The sequence below is a fragment of the Mugil cephalus genome, chromosome 14 (assembly GCF_022458985.1).
Source record: "Mugil cephalus isolate CIBA_MC_2020 chromosome 14, CIBA_Mcephalus_1.1, whole genome shotgun sequence".
Classification (NCBI taxonomy): Eukaryota; Metazoa; Chordata; class Actinopteri; order Mugiliformes; family Mugilidae; genus Mugil; species Mugil cephalus.
In genome coordinates, this window is record NC_061783.1 from 24,275,512 (window position 1) to 24,295,529 (window position 20,018).

Sequence of the window (20,018 nt, forward strand, 5' to 3'; positions counted from 1 at the left end):
AGATGAGTTGTCTTGGTGCGGTACGTTGTGAAAGTGTGATCATTATCAGTCTAGATAACTGATGATTAAGAGTTTCCACTACGTCTCCTGTAGTGATACTACATCACAAACAAACATCCTGTTATAGCCCCAACTGCTGCTCAAACTATTTCATCGATAGATTGTTTTTACTTGAAAGATCTCAAAAAAAGCAGATGCATTCAAATCTTTAAACTTAGATTAGCTCTTTGACTAAGTTATAACGGTTGCTTTTTGGTTATTTCCAGCTTTATAAAACAGTAATGTAAAGGGACGCCACTGAGGAAATTCTGTAAGTCATGGTATCAATACGTCACATCTGCAGTAAGGTTCACATTACATGTTGCTGCAGGCTGCCATGATGTTCAACGTGTCAAACTCAGATTAGATGACAGATTTATATGTTTAAAGTTTTTATTCATTTATGGAATATTCAAGTGAAAGTGGCTCCTGAGGTGTGAGGAACTCCCGTCAAATAAATGACAAACCTCAGATCACATCTAACCATCGAACTACGAAAACAATGACCTGAAAAATGTGTTTATTTATATCAGATTTAAGGATATCAAAATCCTAAATGAGAAAAACGAGAAAAGCCAAATTACTTCCGCAGGTTTTACTGAAAGGTGATGAAATATTAGCTGTGCGCATGTTTATCTGCACGACTTCCTCAGGACTTCCTGTTGAAACATGGTCAAATAGTACAGGAACAGAAAGACGGAGAAACCTTAGCGGAGGACACAGATAGTAGCATCAGAAGACACAGCACAAAATACATCTTATTTATAGGAAGACAGTATTAAAAATCTGTTCAGCGGGAAATACAGGAATTGAGTGATAGGACTGGACACCATTAAAGAGAAACGCGATCCTGCTGAAACTACTCTTCGGTTGTTGCATGTCTTAAGATGTCTTCTAACATCTACGAGTGCATAGATGAAGACTATGGCAGACTGGAGAAAAGGGTCGATATCTACGACAGTGTAGAGCTAAATATTATGACACAGGACAGAAGTAAGTACCAAAAACTTCATATATTGTTTCAAAGTCATGTTGCTAAATATGACAGGTGTGTACATTAAATGGAATATTGATCCAACCATGATAAAAGTCATTATAATGATATTAGAGAATGTTTAAGTTGGGATAGAACATTTGTCACTAAAAGCTTTATATTCATTATCAAACTGTCGTGTAACATGCATCTGCTGTGTCTTTTATTTTAATGCAATCTGGGGTGCTCAGTGAATCTAGAGAGGCTCGAGGGACCCCTATATTCAATTCAAGTAAATAAAAAATACACTGCCTCATCCATCCCCTCCTTCTCAACCCTCCCTTTACATTGTTACTATATTATGATTATTGTGATTATTATTGTTGATAGTAGTACAGTAGTGGTAGTATTAGTATTATTGGTATTACTGCTATTATTATTACCATTGCTACTACTATTGTTATATATATTGTGAAATTGTTATTGTCACTATTTAGTTCACACTACATGTGTCTGTCCATGTCACTGTCTTTGTCATTGTTTTGTGTCACAGCACAATACAATAAAAAAAAAAAAAAAAAAGATTCTACGTGTATGCTTGAGTCAGATGTATGTCTATATGACATGTTAATGTTGATCTGGTGCCACCAGCCTCTCTTCTCTCTTTTTTGACCTCTACCTGGCCGGCCTTAAGACAGATTGGTCCGTCCATATGAGCTGGAATTTCTTTCCATTAAAAGTGAGTTTTTTTATTTCCACCGTGGTCTTCGTGCTCACTCTGGGGATTTCACACCAGGTTTTGTAAAACATCTTGAGACAATTTCAATGTACTAAATAAGATTTAACTCAAGAGAATGAGTAAGATTTAGCATTTCCCTCACAAATATGACTGTTTACCTGCTCAATGGAAAAAACACTGAATTTCTTTGAACATGTGACCAACAGTCGTTCCTATGTGATATCATAGCATTGGATAATTGCAGTATATCATATCAATATGAGCAAGTCTGGCAATGCATCTAAGGGAGGTGTTTCTACACTGAGGCTTCACACTGAAATGTCGTGTCAAAACCACAAATAGATGACAGCAGTCTGGTTAATGTAATCTTGTCAGCCAAGGTCAGCACAACTTTTTTATCTCATATTTTAATCTCATGCTCTGGTGCACCGGATTGTTGTGTTTCAACAAAATCCTTTCAAATGTTGCATACATTATAACTACAAACTCTTGTTTTCTTCTATTTCTGGTAATTTGGTTGATCTTCCAGATTTTTTTTCGGGCGTTTTTACTTATTGATTTTTTTGTTGTTGTTTGTTTTTTTGTGTGTCAAAATAATATATCCAACCTATTCAACCATTACAGTGACATTTGCAGTTTGGCTGGCAAGATTACAATAACTAGTCTAGTGTAATTTGTCATTTTGTGGTTTTGACATATTTCAGTGTGAAGTCGCAGTGTAGAATCACCTCCCTTAGATGCACTGCCAAACTTACCCATAATGACATGATATACTGTAATTAATAATAAACATAATAAACATGTCAAACTGCAAATGTCACCGTAATGGTTAAATAGGTTGGATATATTATTTTGACAAAATGGTGCACAGTTCAGCCAGCTAACAGGTAGCGTCTTTGTTTTTATATGTCACAATGCTGTGGTTGTTTCCTGTGGTTTGTTAATCTGCATTTTCTCTGCAGGAGCTCACACGCAAAGGCCTCCTCCAGCTGTCAAAAGAAACCCTTTTAAAACTACCACACTGATCCTGGCTCTACTGTGTCTCCTGCTCTTAGTGGGGATTACTGTCCTATCCAAATTTTGTGAGGACTTCATCTTGGCTTTAATGTCATACATTAAGTCACAAAATAAATTCCGTACAGTTGGTGTGTTGTTGACATGGTGTGCTATATCCCTGTCTCTTTCTGTGCCTTGCATAAGATATTATGAGTGTCTTGGAAGATGAACAGCAGAACATCAAGAGTGAGAAGCTGATGATAAACGACAACCTGACGACCAATTTCTGCCAGATAGGAGAAGAAAACCAGACCCAGGGGAGCATTATAGGTGAGGTTTGTACAAAACACAAAATGGATATGAAGTCATACCAGACCATCATTATGATGATGATATAATGAGTTTAAACATGTCACTAAAACACTTAAACAACATTTTCTTGGAGAATGGAAGAGATTTCGATGCAGCTGCTACTACATATCTACTGAGATGAAAACCTGGACAGACAGCAGAGAAGACTGTCAGAAGAGAGGAGCAGATCTGGTCATAATAAACAACAAAGAGGAACAGGTAAGCGTCTGATAATTAAAACCTTCAGTTATGATTTTGTCATGTTTATATTAAAATATATTTTCTACAATAAGTATGTTAGAGCCTTAATGTTGTGTGTGTGAGTGTGTTTTTGTGTTGGAGCCTCCTCTGTTTAGAGATGGTTGTTCCAGGTCAGGACAAATTTCTTAGCTCATCTTTTAATCTCATGCTCTGGTGCACCGGATTGTTGTGTTTCTATAAAATCCTTTCAAACGTTGCACACATTATGACTACAAACTCTTGTTTTCTTCTATTTCTGGTAATTTTTGGTTTTTTTTATTGTGTTTTTTTGTTGTTGTTGTTTTTGGGGTGTATGCTAGATAAAAAATAAATAAATAAATAAATAAAATAAAACAAAATTGTTGCCATTCATTTATAGTTTTGTCTGTTTTTTGTTAAGTTATGAGGCAAAGTTCACGTTAATAAGCATGGTCATTATACCTGTTGGATTTGTGCTGCGTCATGATTCTGTCTTTTGTCTTTGTTTTAAACCCCAAGCTTCAAATACTTTAAATTTTTTTATTTAATAAAATATAAGTTTTTGCTAAAGGAATGAATGTGTGACAAAAATAAGTTAAAAACCATCTGCTCTTTGACAAATTATCAGGAATATGTCAGTAAGATAAATGAACATGGAGATTCCTGGATTGGTTTGGAGTCGGTAAAAACAAAAGATTGGGGGAGGACGTGGAGCTGGACCTGGTTGGACAGATCAACCCCAACATATATGTAAGTCATTACAATAAGTATAACAAGTAAATAAGTAAGTTCCATATGTATCTCTACATTGTTCATTCTCAATTGAAGATCAAGTGCAGTATCTTGAAATCACTGATCTGGAATTTTAGAAGCCCTGGGTCATGAAATTGCAATCAAGGGCTTCACCACATGTGAGCACCGAAGGGTTTAGAATAGACTTCAAGACTCAACATGTACAGGGTGAAAAAGAACTGGTAACAAAACACAGATCTCAACATCTTGATGTGCATTGTACAAATCTGTTGAAAGCCATAAGAAAAGTAAAGTGTTCAACAGAAGTCAGCAAACAAAGTCAGCGACAAGTTCTTGAAAAATCTCTCTGTTACCTCTAACAATTAATAACATGCTGCTTGTTCAACAGGGGCTGGAAGGTTGGCGTGAAAGCAACCACCGAGGATGATTCCAAAGCATATGTTGATCAACAAGGAAGATGGAGTCACACAAACACCTACAACCAAACCAAACACTGGATCTGTGAGAGAGAAATCTACTGAAAGTTTCTGCTGAGCAAAAATAGTGAAGACATGAGAAATAAAACTTAGGACAGAAAACTTACTCATAAGGACAAAATACCAACGTGTTTTTCAATAATAAAGATTATGTAGATGTGGCTAGAGAAAGGGATCTCAGAAAGTCCAAATTGAGAAGGATTCATTTCCCTGTGATACATGAAGACACCGTCCCTCATATTTAATGTCTGTTCTGCACTGCATGATTTAGCCTGATGGTGGCAGCAATGTAAACATTTCTTGGTGTATGCAAATTAATCCTCTGTGTATGTGTGTGTGTTAATGTGAGACATTTCTTTCTAAAAACGTATCTGTTGATACTCTCAATTTTATTTTATTTCATGTTGTTGTTTTTTTTTTAAGGATTTTTTTGTCTCTTTCAGCTGGTTCATGAACTTCAAAAGTGGAGAAGTAAAGTTTTCTTTCTCTAGGTGTGAATAAAAGTTGTGTGTTTCTTTGCAGGCTGTTACTTCCTCAAACTGTTCTACTAAAACCAGACAAGAGGCTGGACTAAAGCACATTAGCATCAGCTCAGAGTCCTGCTCTAGTTAACTGGTGACACTAGTGGCAGAAAGTCAAGTGAAGCTACGGTCCAGCTCTCTCAGTCTGAAGATGTCGTCGGATATTGATGCCAGACCAGATGTATCAAAGAAGGCGAGATACACCAGGAAGGTAGAAGAAGATGGAGGAGAATGGGAGGAGAGGGAGGTGGTTATCTACCAGAGTGTAGACGATATCAGACACGATCCTAATGGTTTTCAGTCACAGGAAGGAGGTGAGTAAATTCTAAATGTGACAGTTCAATAAAATAAAAATAATATAAAATTATCTATCTAAACTATCTGTGCATGTGTGTATTAAAACATCTTGGACTAATAGAGGAACCTCGTGTTTGTTCTCAGCTCTACTGGGTTGTGTTTTACAGATGTTTCTTGCAGTTAGTATGATTATTTTCATCTCACAATCGCCCATGTAAACCTACCAGAGCCTCATTGTGTAGAAAACTCATGTGTTGTTTATCTGATGTGTTGATGCCACCAAGCCACAGACCTACACAGTGAGAATGACACCCAGACTCAGAAGTCTATTCATAAACCCACCGTGTGATATTTGCATGTGCAGGAACACAGTTGGACAATGAATTTTTCTTGCTGAAGTTAGAAAAACCACAAACTGAAACTGTGATACATATTTTTTTTTTTTTTCAAAGCTGCTACTTCCGCTAAGTTCTGTGATGAAAGCAAACAGGAGGCTGGACACAAAACACTGACAACAGATACATCAGTATCAACTATCACCTTCTTGAATTTCCAGTATATTTTCTAGAGTAATGTATTAGTGTAAACGACACAGATGTCGTCAGATATTTACACCGAACCAGATTTATCAAAGAAGGTGAGATACAGCAGGAAGGTACAGGAAGATGAATCACAGGGGGAGGAGAGGGAGGTGGATATTTATGAGAATGCAGATCATATCAGACCTGATGAGTTTCAGTCACAGGAAGGAGGTAAGAAAGGTTTAGACATTACAGAAAACAATACATTTCTGCGCATGTGTATTTAAATTGTGTTTGAGGAATCTCAAAAATGCTCTCATTTCAGTTTATTACACAAAGATTTCCAATTCATTTGCACATCTACGTTCTCTCAGGTGTTAACAGAATGTATCTGGGCTGTCTTGAGTAGAAAACTATATCAAACTATTTTAACACAATGTATATATAATAATTCCTTTTTCTTTGTTTCATGTTATTCAACTCAGATATCACCAAAAAGCTACTGATGTCACCAAAACCACAGATCTAATCAGAAATTCTAGTGATAAAAAGAATAGTAACCACAAACATCTACTTTGTGTTATTTTTAGCAGCAACACAAACAAAGAAACATCCTCCTGTCCAGAAAGAGCATTTTAGAAAAGCTACACTGGTTCTAAGGGCGCTCTGCTTCCTGATGTTAGCCGGGATCATCATCCTGATCATATACTGTAAGATAAGACACAACACAAGTTTGCACCAGAATACTTCCCACTGTGCAACATCCTATGACTTTCTTTTTATAGTATGATTAAAGATATAGTAGCATGTGTCAGCTCTGTATCATCCCCATGCTAAATAAACACTAAAAGAAATGGTTGCTGTCAATATAGGTCTTAAGTAACACTAAAAGATTATAAGACACATACTGATTTGAGTATCTCACATTTTATATTAGGTCTGAATCAATATTCTAAAACTATATTGACACATCTTAAAATAACTTGCAACCACACTGATGCTTTTAACTGCTTTTTGCTCACACCTAGGTTACCAACTTTCAAGTTATCTCACTTTCCCACCCCCACACAAATGCATGGGTACAGCAAAAATGTTTTACAGTTTGAAATGCTAAACATTTGAGTCACAAGTTACATTGAGGACTGCAAATAAATGATTCAGGTGGTCATTTTTCATTATGTTGTGATTCATTCAAATATAGTGTCTTTAGGAATAAGCCGGTTGCAGACCCAACTTCTAAGTAAGAAATGTCTATTATATATATATAAATCTAAACAAAGACCCATTCAAATGCACAGATTTCTTTGTAATCAACTGTTTTTGTTCTCAAGACATGGAAGCCAAAAACAGTCAGTTACAAAGCCAGTACAAAACACTGAGTAAAAATCACAGCCAGTTGCAGGATGAATTAGAGCGACTGAAGGACGACAGAAAAGGTGACTAAAAAAGAAACACACACACACACACACACACACACACACACACATATATAGTTTTTTTTGCTGTTTTTACACTTGTTACAACTACATATTTTCATATTGTTTTATTTTCATGAACTGTGTTCTCAAGACTTGGAAGCTAGCAAGAGTCTGTTACAGAACAGATATGAAACAATGAATAAAAGCTACAGTCAGTTACAGGAAGTAATTTTGGGTGAGTACATCGGTTTTATCCACCTATTTCCCGATTTATCTGTACTTGTCATTGTAATTGTTTATGTTGCATAACTTTATCAAGGACAGTTACTTAAGGAGGATGGAAAACTTGAATAAACATAAACTTGAAATGAGAATGAAATCTGTTTCTAAAACATGTTGATGTTCAGGGAAGTGGTGTCCTCAGGGATGGAAGAGATTTGGCTGCAGTTGTTACTTTAAATTGACAGAGAGAAAATATTGGCATGAAAGCAGGAGACACTGTCAGGAAAAAGGAGCTGATCTTGTGATAATAAACAGCAAAGAGGAACAGGTGGGTGAGTTTGTTAATGTGTGCGATCTCTGATGTAACTACCAGTGATCTGATCTCAGATTTCTTCACAATAGAAGAACATCGTCATAATCACAGTGTCACTTTAACAGGGATAAGGAATTATGGGTTAAATGTTTTTTATCTCCTGTCAACTAGAAATTTGTCTGGAAACTGAATATGAATGGAGAGTCCTGGATTGGTCTACAAGCCAATAGAAAGTGGTCATCACAATGGGAGTGGGAATGGGTGGATGGATCGCCACTTAAAGAAACGTGAGTACGTTTTTGTTTTATTAAAGTCAAATCAGTTTTTGAAAGTAACAAAGGTACACCGATCACTCATAACATTACGACCACATATAATGGGCTGGATCTACTAAGATCCCTAATTTACATATGGGCTGGAACTGCAGTTTGCGGGTGATTTCATAACATAACGGGTACAAACAGCCGTATTTAAATGATGGTTTCGTGTGCGCTACTGGTGCAAAGTGCGATGCAAGTGCAAAATGACATTCAGTATCGAAATTACTGGATGCCGACGGTCTATTTTGCACCTTTGAAAGACATCATGAAAATAATCAACAGACAGACATGATTTGAACCTGAGAATGATGAGTTTGGATCAATTTAACAATATTTTATATGTCACACAGGTTCTGGGCAGGGCACTCTGAATATCCCAGGTACCAGCCCTACGCAGTTTGCTGCAACCATCAAGGACAATGGATGCTAAAATATAATGATTATAAGAACTCTATCTGTGAGAAATAGATTTCCTGTTGTCACTGAAGAGGGATAGGTGGTTTTGGGACATCATGAAATGATGTAAAAGCTATGCAATGTCCAGCATGGAAATTTCTTCGCATCATCATTTTGTGTCACATGTGCATTAAATATATCCAGAAACAAAATAGTTGGTCAAGAATGATTCACAGGAATAAAATTAAAGGGTAACATTGTATTTCTGTGTTACCTTGTCAATATTGTTTATTCAAACTAGACACAGCACAAAAACAAGAAACACTGACAGCGGCATCAGTGCAGAATATCACCTGTACAGCTACACAGAAGCAGACTTACTACACAGTTTTGATTTGTGTCAGAGAAGCTTTTTTACAACAAGATTTGGTATTGCAAATGTTTATGATCAATGATCACCTTTTCAAAGGGAAGGTAAAGTATTTGTCACTCATTCAGCTTTTGCATGCATTTCTAGTGGGCAGCATATCTCAGGGCTTTCTAGGTGGGTGGGTTTATCTGCTTATTTTATTATTATGATTACTTTTTATTTTTATTATGGCTTTTAAAGTTCTGTCTATTGTCCCACACTTTGTTTGATTGTCCTGTAATTTTAGTTCTTACAGTTATTTTATTATACCTATATGGGAAAACTAAAGGAAGTCTTATTTGTCACATGTGTGAACCAGTCTTTCGCTTATCAATAAAAATATTTGAAACAGAATATCACTTTTACTACAGAAACTGTTTAGTTCCCTCAGTCCCCCTATGGTGTCCTCATATATTTATACCAAATCAGATTCATCAAAGAAGGTGCAGGAAGATGGAGCAGAGTAGAGGGAGAGGGATGATGATATTAGACATAGTATGATCATACACTATTGTAGAGGCCAATAACAGAATAACCTAATAAATTTGCCATTTTTAAAATGTAATAGGCAAATAACGTAATAAAAGTCCTGAACCAATAACGTCATAACTTTTAAATTGATGGTTCTAGCTATCTCCAAATGAAGATTGTTTGTTGTTTTGTTTTTAAAGAAAAATGTGTGTGTGCATGTATGTTTTTAGCTGATGACCTCTGGTGAATTTTGTGAAAATGAATGGATATATATACATATAATATATAAAACACCGCTCTCACTCTTGTCTGGGAGCTAAAGTTCCACAGAACCTTGGCCCTGCTGTTCTCAACAGCCTTCTGGGGTCTTGTACTTGGGGCCTGTTCTGTGCTGTCTGTCAGTCTAGTCTTTTCCAGCCAATGGTAGGTTTTCTCGATGTCAGCCACCTCTTCAATTTGATGGTGGTACATGCCGTGTAGGGCAGTGGTTCTCAACTGAGAAGGGTCTGGCTGCGGCCTGGGCGTTTCGGTCATGACACGAGAACGCCCATTTGGGCGTTCCTGGTGGCGTTTCATTGACCAATCATGAAGTGTTTCGCAGGGGACGCTGGGAACGCGAACAGGCCATGGCAGCGGCGTTGGCTTGCGCCTTAAAAGTTTTTCAAGGAGGAAGAACTGGCCAAGGGCACGCCTTGTAATGAGGCACATCTCTTATGTCAGATATGATATTATAGATATCTGTCTGTAGTTAAGGTGTTTGGACTCCAGTCTTCTGTTTTGATATGTTTTATGTTATCCTATACTTTTTAAATGTTTAAAATTTGTAGAAAATATGAAAATTCTCTTGAACAATGTTTAAAAAATGTTCAAGAGGAATTCTATGTTAGGTAGAAATTATTTTTGTTTTCATTAAATACAAAAATGGAAAAATAAATTAACCCTTGGAGTGAAATACTGTTTGAATTTTTATTAAGTGTCTGGTAACTGCCAATGTCCTATTTTTCAACAACTTTATTTTAAGTAAGTCACTTAGATTTAAAGTCATTTAGACTCAACAGCTCTTGTTGGAAACGAATATGCTTGCTGCGCAACCCCAACATTACCCAAATCAGTAAACTCGACCCTAGTTGATATCTATGCTTAAGTACGTTAATCAAATGTAAGCTTATTAAGTTTAAATTAACGTTCTTTAATTTGCTTAGCTTACTAATGGTAGCACTATGCTACCTGTCGTATAACCTGACTAGATGTTATTTTGAAATGAAATAACTAACAAAAGAACTAGCTAGCAGATGTTGCTATGTTAACTCAGATAAACCGGATGTTGACAAGTGTGGGTAGGCGAAGAAGAAAGGCGGCGTTCCTATCTGCAAGAACGGGAACCCCTCTCAGAGTCCCAAGCGGCTGGACTATAGACCAATTTACAGTGTATCCCATCAAGAAGCTGCGCGCGCAGCGTGGCAAGTGTCAACGAATGTAGCCTACTATTTTGCCCCAAACAACCAAGCAAGCAGAACAAGCGTCCTGCTTGGACAGACCAGTGACAATCAGTCAGTGTGTGTGCGCACATGCGTGCACACAGAGCAGCGTTCTGATGTAAACATTGGTATTAACTATATAAACTTCACCAGAGTCTCCCTCATTAACAAACCTGTCTCTTCTCATCCACACAGACGTCCTACACCACACCACTGTTTAACGGAGATCTGACATAAAATAACGGAGGGAATGTGACCTCAAAAAATATAAAACGTCCTGATCTCACACACAACATACAGTGGGGGAAATAAGTATTTGATCCCCTGCTGAATTTGTAAGTTTGCCCACTTCCATAGAAATGATCAGACTCTGGTTTTTATGGTTGTTTACTGGTTATGGGTATAGACAGAATATCAGTCGAAAATGCATAAAAAACACACAATCTAAAAGTTATAAATTGTTATGGATTTTATTAAGGGAAATAAGTATTTGATCCCCAAGCACAACACAAGTCAGTACTTTGTAGAGAAACCTTTGTTGGCAAGCACAGCGATGAGACGTTTCTTGTAGTTGGTCACCAGGTTTGCACACAGCGCAGGAGGGATTTTGGCCCATTCATCTTTACAGACAGTCTCTAAATCCTTCAAGTTTCTTGGCTGCCTCTTGGAAACTCGGAGCTTCAGCTCCCTCCACAGGTTTTCGATCGGGTTAAGGTCTGGAGACTGACTAGGCCACTCCATGACCTTAATATGCTTCTTCTTGAGCCACTCCTTTGTTGTCCTGGCAGTATGTTTTGGGTCATTGTCATGTTGGAAAACCCACCCACGAGGCATCTTCAGTGTTCTTGCTGAGGAAAGAAGGTTTTTGTCGAAGATGTTACAGTACATGGCTGCATTCATTGGCCCCATAATGCGGTGAAGTTGCCCTGTACCCTTTGCTGAAAAACAGCCCCAAAACATGATGTTTCCACCTCCATGCTTAACCGTGGGTATGGTGTTCTTTGGGTCATACTCACGTTTTTTCATCCTCCAAACACGGCGGGTCGAGTTAATGCCAAATAGCTCAACTTTGGTTTCGTCAGACCACAGCACTTTCTCCCAAGCCTTCTCTGAGTCATTTAGATGTTCACTGGCAAACTTAAGGCGGGCCTGTACATGTGCCTTCTTGAGCAGGGGGACCTTGCGGGCACTGCAAGAGTTCAATCCATAACGGCGCAGTGTGTTGCCAACTGTTTTCTTGGTGACGGAGGTCCCAACTGCTTCCAGATCATTAACAAGCTCCTGCCGTGTTGTTTTAGGCTGCTCCCTCACCTTTCTCATCATCATCCTCACTCCATGAGGCGAGATTTTGCGGGGAGCTCCAGACCGAGGACAGTTGATGGTCCTTTTATGGGTCTTCCACTTGCGAATAATGGCACCAATAGTTGTCACCTTCTCACCAAGCCTTTTGCTGATGGTTTTGTAACCTATACCAGCCTTGTGCAGGTCTACAATCTTGTCCCTGACATCTTTTGACAGCTCTTTGGTCTTGCCCATGGTGCTGTAGAAGTTGGAATGTAAGAAACTGATTCTTAGAGCAGGTGTGCTTTATATACATGACGAGTTAAGATCAGGAGTATTGGTAATTAGTTGACTGAGCACAGCTGTGTGCCACATGCGCACCAGCCAATCTGTAGGAGCCTGAATTCTAAGTGAATTGTTGGGGATCAAATACTTATTTCCCTTAATAAAATACATAACAATTTATAACTTTTAGATTGTGTGTTTTTTATGCATTTTCGATTGATATTCTGTCTATACCCATAACCAGTAAACAACCATAAAAACCAGAGGCTGATCATTTCTATGGAAGTGGGCAAACTTACAAATTCAGCAGGGGATCAAATACTTATTTCCCCCACTGTAACTGATCAAACCTTCAGGAAATATTTCTTACCTTCACTCTGGTGTCCAAAACAGTCAGCATATCAGTCATCCAGCTCCAACAGTTTAATAAATCCACCGATACTAATCTCGTTTTCAACCCGTTCCTCGCTGTCAGCGCATTTCATCCATTTGCATTGTGTGGATAAAAAAAAAAAAGAAAAAAAAAGTTTTAGCTCACTTTAGCTTCAGGTGTCCTGATAGAAGCCAACAGGACTTGGTACCGAGTCCATACCACAGGTCCAGACAGGCTGTTACTAACTCACCGAGTTGGAACCGTGAAACGGTCCGTGTCCTGGTGGAAGAAGACCAGGAATAAACGACTGAGCCAGCCGACCCGAAACAGCACTACAAACCTTTGTTTTCCCACACAATGTACACAGTTGTAGACAGAGCAACATCTGCCTGTTTTGGTCTGACAGATGTGTTAATGAGAGAGACTCTGGTGATGTAGTTTATTACACTAAATATCAATGTTTACATTTGGTGCTGCTGCTGCTGCCTCAACCCGTCTTTGCAAGGTCGCAAAGCTCATGTTTTGTTCCTTGCAGATGGAGTGGACGCCTTCACACAAAAGTTTGACCTCTGGCATTGCTGCAATGTCCCCCAGCCTTGCAGACTTCACATCAAGTCCAGTTGTCTTTATTCAACGCCTTTTGGAAGGAGCAGTAGTGATAGCTCATCTCCTTGGTATATGCTGCACTTAGGGTTAATGTTGATTTGGGCACCACTAGCCGCAGGACATTGGTGTTTTGTGATGCCTTTCCTATATGCCCTTCCAGTATTGTTCCACCTCAGCTCTTGGTGGGTCTAAACATTTGTTATTTGGGGGGCGGCTATAGCTCAGTAGGTAGAGCGGGTTGTCCATGAACAGGTTCGATCCCCCACGTGTGCCATATGCTGAATTGTCCTTGAGCAAGACACTGAACCCCCAAAATTCATGTGTGGTCATTTTGTACATCATCCTCAAAGAGGCATAGTTTTCATATCATTGGTCTCCATGCACTATATGAGTAATTGTCTGTGTTTGTAAACATAAGTTTTGGAACTTAAATGGCACAAGGAAATGAAGGCAGGACTGGACATAATAATTTTAACCATCGAGTTAAAAAAAAAACGAATGGTGGCGACAAAGAGAGAGACAGAGGAAGAGAGAAACAGTCACAGAGACAAAGTGACAAAAAGAGACAGACACAGAGAGAGTATGAATTTTCACAGTAATATCCAATAAGAAGAAGTTAAATAAAATGATATTGGTATATTATTACTTTATTGGCTCAGTTATTACATTTGCAAAGATTTGTCTCTTTAACCACATGCAATATTATGCTATGTTGTTGATCTGCAGTTAGATTTGTTTACACAACGCATAAATGTAATGACCTGTGATTATGTCATAATTAATATACTTCATACAAACATTTGTTCCTTTTGCACAAAGTCTTAGGTCACCCTTTATAATCATAGTGCTGCACTACAATATAAGCTAGCCATGAAACGTTGAATCAAAAGCGAAACTTAAATAATGTGAGTTCAAAATGAACACATGGGGGGAAAAAAACCCTTCTCACTTCACACCTCACATTTCCTTCTTCAGAGATACCGGTGGGTTTCCGTGTGTTTACTGTGTGGGCAGTTATGTGTGCAGCCATGCACACATGACAAATGCATGCTTCTGACATAAGCCTTTGCTATATGTCACGATTTAACTAGAATATCTCAAATAAGACATAATGAACCTCATTAATCTATAAGCCTTTGCTCTTGAGTGGTACAACTGGCAAACAACCAAAAATAATAATAAAGATTAGGTTTCCTTTGACCAATGGAATAATTGCTAAGTTTGTGTAGGCGTGCATCTGTGGTTGCCATCAGTCCTGTGACCACTTCCTGTGTTGAAGGCCTGGCGACAACATTACAGTGAAAGCTCTGAAGAACTCTTTCACTTGGTGTTCACTTGTGCAAAATATGAGCTTGAATGTGAAATATATGAGGAAAGAAAAAGGAGGCGAGGAAGAAGACAAGCAGGTGGAGATCATAAAAAATGAAGAGTGTCATGCTGAAACCGTGCCAGGAACTCTTAGTAAGTATAAAATTCTGAATTTTGTAAAGGTCTGTTTGATAATGAAGACTCATGTGCTCATAATCCACGACGGGTTACTCAAAATGAGTCAGTAATAGGCTAATGTAATCTATATCCACGCAAACTGAAAAATAACTATTTGTGTCGAGACAACGTAACAAGAGATAAAAGGTCAAATTTGCATCCTAAACAATGTATTTCACTCACATAGGACCAAACCATCCAAAGGACAGAACTGTCAAACGAGAGTGTTTGAATGTTGCTGCAGTGACTCTGGGAGTGAAGCATCTTCTGATATTGGCTGGAATCATTATATGCTGTAAGGAATTGAATCTTTTAACCAACTAGTCATACTCTACGTTTTAAATCAAAAACAATAAACAGACATTTTTTTTTCTTGTCTGGGTTATTTGTACACTGAGATGAGTGTGCACAGAGGCGCCCGCTGCATTCACACGTGGCATGACACTTATCACCCGTCACCCTTTCATTTCTGGTGTACTCGCAATATGCACGCGCATTTTTCAGTCTTTATGCAGTCTTAGGCAACGCGGTTTAGGTGTTTTAGTAAAGTTCGCTGGCATAAAATGCCCCTCATAGTGGGTGAGGAGGTTGCGAATACGGGGGCAGAGCTGTGGCTCTGACTGAGGTGTCAGAGGTTGTAATGGTAACTTGAGGTTGCTGTCAATGACAACAGAGGGCAGGGTCAGAGAGAAAAGAGTGTTTGTGTTCCTCTGCGCTGGTCTCACATTTTGGCTCACTGTGACCAAACGGTAGCTCCTATCAGAAAAACAAGCAGACCGTGGCCGTCATAAGACCTTCCTGAACACCTGATATGTTATTTGTCTTTACATTGGAGTCAATGCAAAGCAGACAGGGACGTGAATGCACTCAGAGGCCCATCTCATCAATCCTGTACGTGTCACTGTTTTACCGAGCACATTGTGAGAGACAGAACAACTCTGTCTACAACTGTGGAAAATAATCACGTGTCTAGTGTGTATGATGTTATATGCTGTAAGGAAGTGTGGTTTGGATCAGTAGTGAGCATGGGATGTAAATGAAGAGGAAATGTTTTTCCTTAAATAAAATTCATTAGAAATGAATGATCTTTATGACCTTTTGTTCTGTTTTGTCCAGACATTTTAACCGATTTTGGGAATGAGCAACTACAGAGAAAATCTGACAACCGGAGCCAGTTACAGGATGAATTAAAGCAGCTTCAGGAAAACACGACAGGTAACGATGTGTGAAGATCTGGACTAGACTACATCGGCCTCCTCATTCACTGGGGTCAATCAACCTGATATATCAACACACCAAAAGAATGCTAATGCTAATGAAGAGACAGTTGCAATATAGTCATAACATGACTATATTGTTGCATCACTGCAGGAATATGTCAAAATATAGTTTTTGTCCATGTCTGTGCAGATGAATAAATGTTGTGAAGTCCTGCAGGACATTATCATGACATTAGGAAGTTTACTTTTGACCTTTTGGATATAACGTATTAGTTTATTCTATTGGATATGTGTATTTCATTCTCATATTTTCATTCTCATAATTACTCCTCCGAGTCCTTGAGTTATGGCCAAAAACATGTTTTATGAGATCTCAGTGACCTTTGATCATTTTCAGGTCATCCTCAAGTACAGTCCCAACAAGATGTGTGCTGTCCCGAAGGATGGAAAAGATTTGGATGCAGCTGTTACAATAAATTCACTCAGAAGAAAAACTGGGAAGAGAGCAGAAGCGACTGTCAGAACAGAGAGGCATATCTGGTCATAATAAATAGCAAAGAGGAACAGGTGAGTTTCTTTGTCAGTATGGGATCTGATAAGTTTCCTGGTTGATTTATACAATCTTTGCATCTACTGTTATTTTATGTGGTCACTAACCATACTCAAAAGCAAAATAATAATTATTCCCTTTTTGGAATTATCAGATGTTTATCCATGAGCTCCAGCAGCCAGGGACATCTTGGATTGGTCTAAAGGCTGTATTTGAACACAACTCAATAGGATGGCATGCAAAATGGAAATGGGTGGACGGATCACCACTGATGATTGCGTGAGACATTATTTTTAAAAGCAACAAACCCAAGTCTTCATCTGCTTCAGAATGATTATTAATATCTTATTAATATAACAATTGAATATAAAGGAACACCTGATTAACTTTCTGTTATTATTAACACGAACTGAAAATATATGGTTTTGATATGTAGGTTCTGGGAGGTGGGGCACTCTCAGAAGACCTGGTACCAGTATGGAGAATGCTGCAGTCAAGGAGGAAAATGGACACAAAGTCGATATTATAATTCTAACAACTGGATCTGTGAAAAAAAGATTTCATGCTTTCCATGTCAGTAGGGAAGTGTGTAGTGTCAGGAAGTTTAATTAGTCAATTTAAAAGTTGCTGATGAAGGTGATGAAAGTTTTTATGAACAAACCTTGGCACCACAACATGGGAGCCTGCAGCACTCACTCACTTAAGCTCATTGTACTTTGGGCAATCCTACAAACTCTGCAAAGTGACACATTGTTATGTGTATATCTGTAGCCCTACTTGGTCCTTTTTCTTGCTGATACCTTGATGTTTGCATGATTTCATACAAATATTTAATAGGATAAAGTATGAAGTGACACATAATAGCCATTATGTAATATGTCTGTTAAAACAGGCAGTTCATATAACTTTAAGTTTATATTGTGTTACTGAGCTTGTCTTATATTAGGATAAAACATATTCACTTTTTTTTTTTTTTTTTGACGTTTTGTCTTCTCTGAGCTACATATTGCATTTTGTTTTTCCATCCGTCAGTGGGGCTAAGGTACACTTCCATGTAAACACCAGGCAGAAAACAAGGTAAGACATGTACTTACCTGGGAAAATCCAACACAAAGACAAAGACAGTGGACACTTACCTTCCCGAAGCTAAACTGAACTATATTCCAGACAACATTGGGATATTTCTTTGTGTGTGTGTGTGTAGTGAAATGTCCTCAACTGAGAAATGGATTAATTATATCATGTACTTACCGTTGAAACGTTTTGTTGTTGCGTTTTGGATTTTTCACGTTTTTTATCTGAAAGTTTGTTTGAACTGGTTTCTCTGTTTTACCGTGTTATATGAAATTATTGTGTGTCTAACTGTAAGTTTAAATTGGCTTACTGATGATTAACATAACTCAAAGCTTTGTACATTTCCGTCTCTCGTGTTGTGTTGCATAGTTTATGCCTTCTCTGTGTTACACACTGTATTTTGTTTTTTCCATTTGTCTTTTTCTGTATGCAGACAATGTTTGTGTGGCTGACATAGCAGCAGCTCTGAAATGTACTTACCTGGGAAAAACCGACACAAAGAGAAAGACAGGAGACACTTACCTTTTTGGGTCTGTCGAAGTTTGTTGTGTGATTGTATCTTGTCAGTGTAATCTAATTTTGTTGTAAAATGCATGCAACATTTTGCAGTCTAAAAACGTCTTCCTTTTAGTTGTACCTGTTCCAACAAGCAATGTGTCTAGGTTTAAGTTTGTATTGTGTTACTGAGCACGTTATTAATACTAAATATTAGGATAAGACTTATTTTTTTCCTTGGTGTTGCATTGATTGTTATGTGTTTTTATCTTGTCATTTTCATCTTAATCCTATGTCTTTTTTGCGTTGTGTGAAATGTTGTACTTGTGGTGTTTCTTTCATTGTTCTATTGTATTTTAGATTTAAACTTTGGGCAATATTACACCCCACACCGTGACAAACATTTTTACATGCATATCGAGCCCTAATTGGTCCTTTTTTCTCACTGGCACCTCGATGCTTGCAAAATTTTGTCCAAATGTTTAACAGGATAAAGTGATAAAATTAAATTTTACAGACAGTATGTATTATAACTGTAAAAAAGGAAGTTTGTATAACTCTGAGTTTATATTATTATTAAATGTATCAGTAATATCATGTATTTTCAGTTTTAGTTTAGTGAAATGCTGTTTGCGGTGTTTCTTTACTTGTTTTATCTTGTCACTGAAATCTTATTTCATGCATTTATAGAAGGTTTTATCATTTAAAATGTATTTTGTGTTATGAAACTAGACAGTTTTTGTGTAGTATTTTTCTCTGTACTTTTTGTACTTCTTATATTTTGTGTGTATATCTGTATGCATAAACATTTGGTTTGTCCAAGTTTGTGTGTGTTTGTATTGTTCATGTCAAAAAACAAACGTGCGTTTTTGTGAATTTATAAACGTACAGAAGTGAACCGGTCTGTGTGTGTTGCCATGTGTTCAACAGTTCCACAGAATGACAAGACAATAATAATAATAATATATTAAAAATGCCTCATGTAACACCTAAATCAGAGCTTTCAATCAGATTGTGTTCAATAGGAATAGGAACAGGACCGTGGAGGTAACAAAACAACCAGGTGTTTGAAAAGATGAATGAAGCTGGAGAATTATTTACTAGAGAAAAACTTACCTGAATGAATAACGCATAAAACAGTGGCCTCTCAGAGCGAAGTGTGCTGATACACTTCTTGCAACAAAACTGAATACAATCACCATGACACCGCAACCTTCTGAAGACAGCAGCACCACAATGTAAACCTAAACAACTTACCACCGGGCCTGGCTCTCCACGATCACCTCGGGCTCCTCTGATTCCTGGGCCTCCCTGTCACAAACACAAACAGCAGGAGGTGATTGGAAGCACACAATCACAGTGCGTCTGTCAACCAAGCTGAGATACAAGAACAGGTTTCAGTCAGACTGAAAAGTGGAAAAAAACTAAAAATAAAAACAACTGCACTACACTGAAGTGTGTGTCAGTCATTAAGGTGTGGTACAGTCTAGTATATGGGAAGAGATATGGTCAGGTGGAAAAAATATTATTCACTTTCATCAGAATCATCTTGATGATGTATCATTGTATTAGTGTGTGTCTCACTGGTACTCCAGCCGGGCCGGGGGGGCCTTTGCTGTCCTGAGTGCAGGTGCAGGCTTTGGGCAAAGCCGGACAGTCCACTTCCTTCCTCTGGATGATCACAGGATGAGCAAGGATGACGCAAAGAAACAAATACAATTAAGATAATGACAGTGA

The 20,018-nt window shown here is 38.0% G+C and overlaps 2 protein-coding genes across 2 annotated transcripts in view; one reads left to right on the forward strand and one right to left on the reverse strand.

Moving 5' to 3' along the window:
- LOC125019887 (collagen alpha-1(XIV) chain) overlaps positions 1 to 20,018 on the reverse strand; it is a 124,010-nt gene that overhangs the window by 17,721 nt on the left and 86,271 nt on the right. The window contains exons 36-37 of the mRNA XM_047604922.1: positions 19,866 to 19,952; positions 19,539 to 19,592 (exon numbers count right to left, since the gene is read on the reverse strand). Of these exons, the coding sequence (XP_047460878.1) occupies positions 19,539 to 19,592; positions 19,866 to 19,952 (141 nt within the window). The remainder of the gene's footprint in view (positions 1 to 19,538; positions 19,593 to 19,865; positions 19,953 to 20,018) is intronic.
- Positions 739 to 5,067, forward strand: LOC125019885 (CD209 antigen-like protein A). The gene is made up of 6 exons (XM_047604919.1): positions 739 to 1,032; positions 2,714 to 2,833; positions 2,952 to 3,077; positions 3,193 to 3,317; positions 3,946 to 4,067; positions 4,459 to 5,067. Exons 1-6 carry the CDS (start codon positions 927 to 929, stop codon positions 4,589 to 4,591), a joined length of 732 nt encoding a protein of 243 aa, XP_047460875.1. The 5' UTR covers positions 739 to 926; the 3' UTR covers positions 4,592 to 5,067.

Bases quoted from the DNA above. Each gene is read 5' to 3' on its own strand.
- LOC125019885 (XM_047604919.1), top strand. From the start codon at position 927: ATGTCTTCTAACATCTACGAGTGCATAGATGAAGACTATGGCAGACTG. The intron at 1,033-2,713 runs GTAAGTACCAAA...TTTTCTCTGCAG, and splicing joins TATTATGACACAGGACAGAA to GAGCTCACACGCAAAGGCCT. The intron at 4,068-4,458 runs GTAAGTCATTAC...CTTGTTCAACAG, and splicing joins AGATCAACCCCAACATATAT to GGGCTGGAAGGTTGGCGTGA.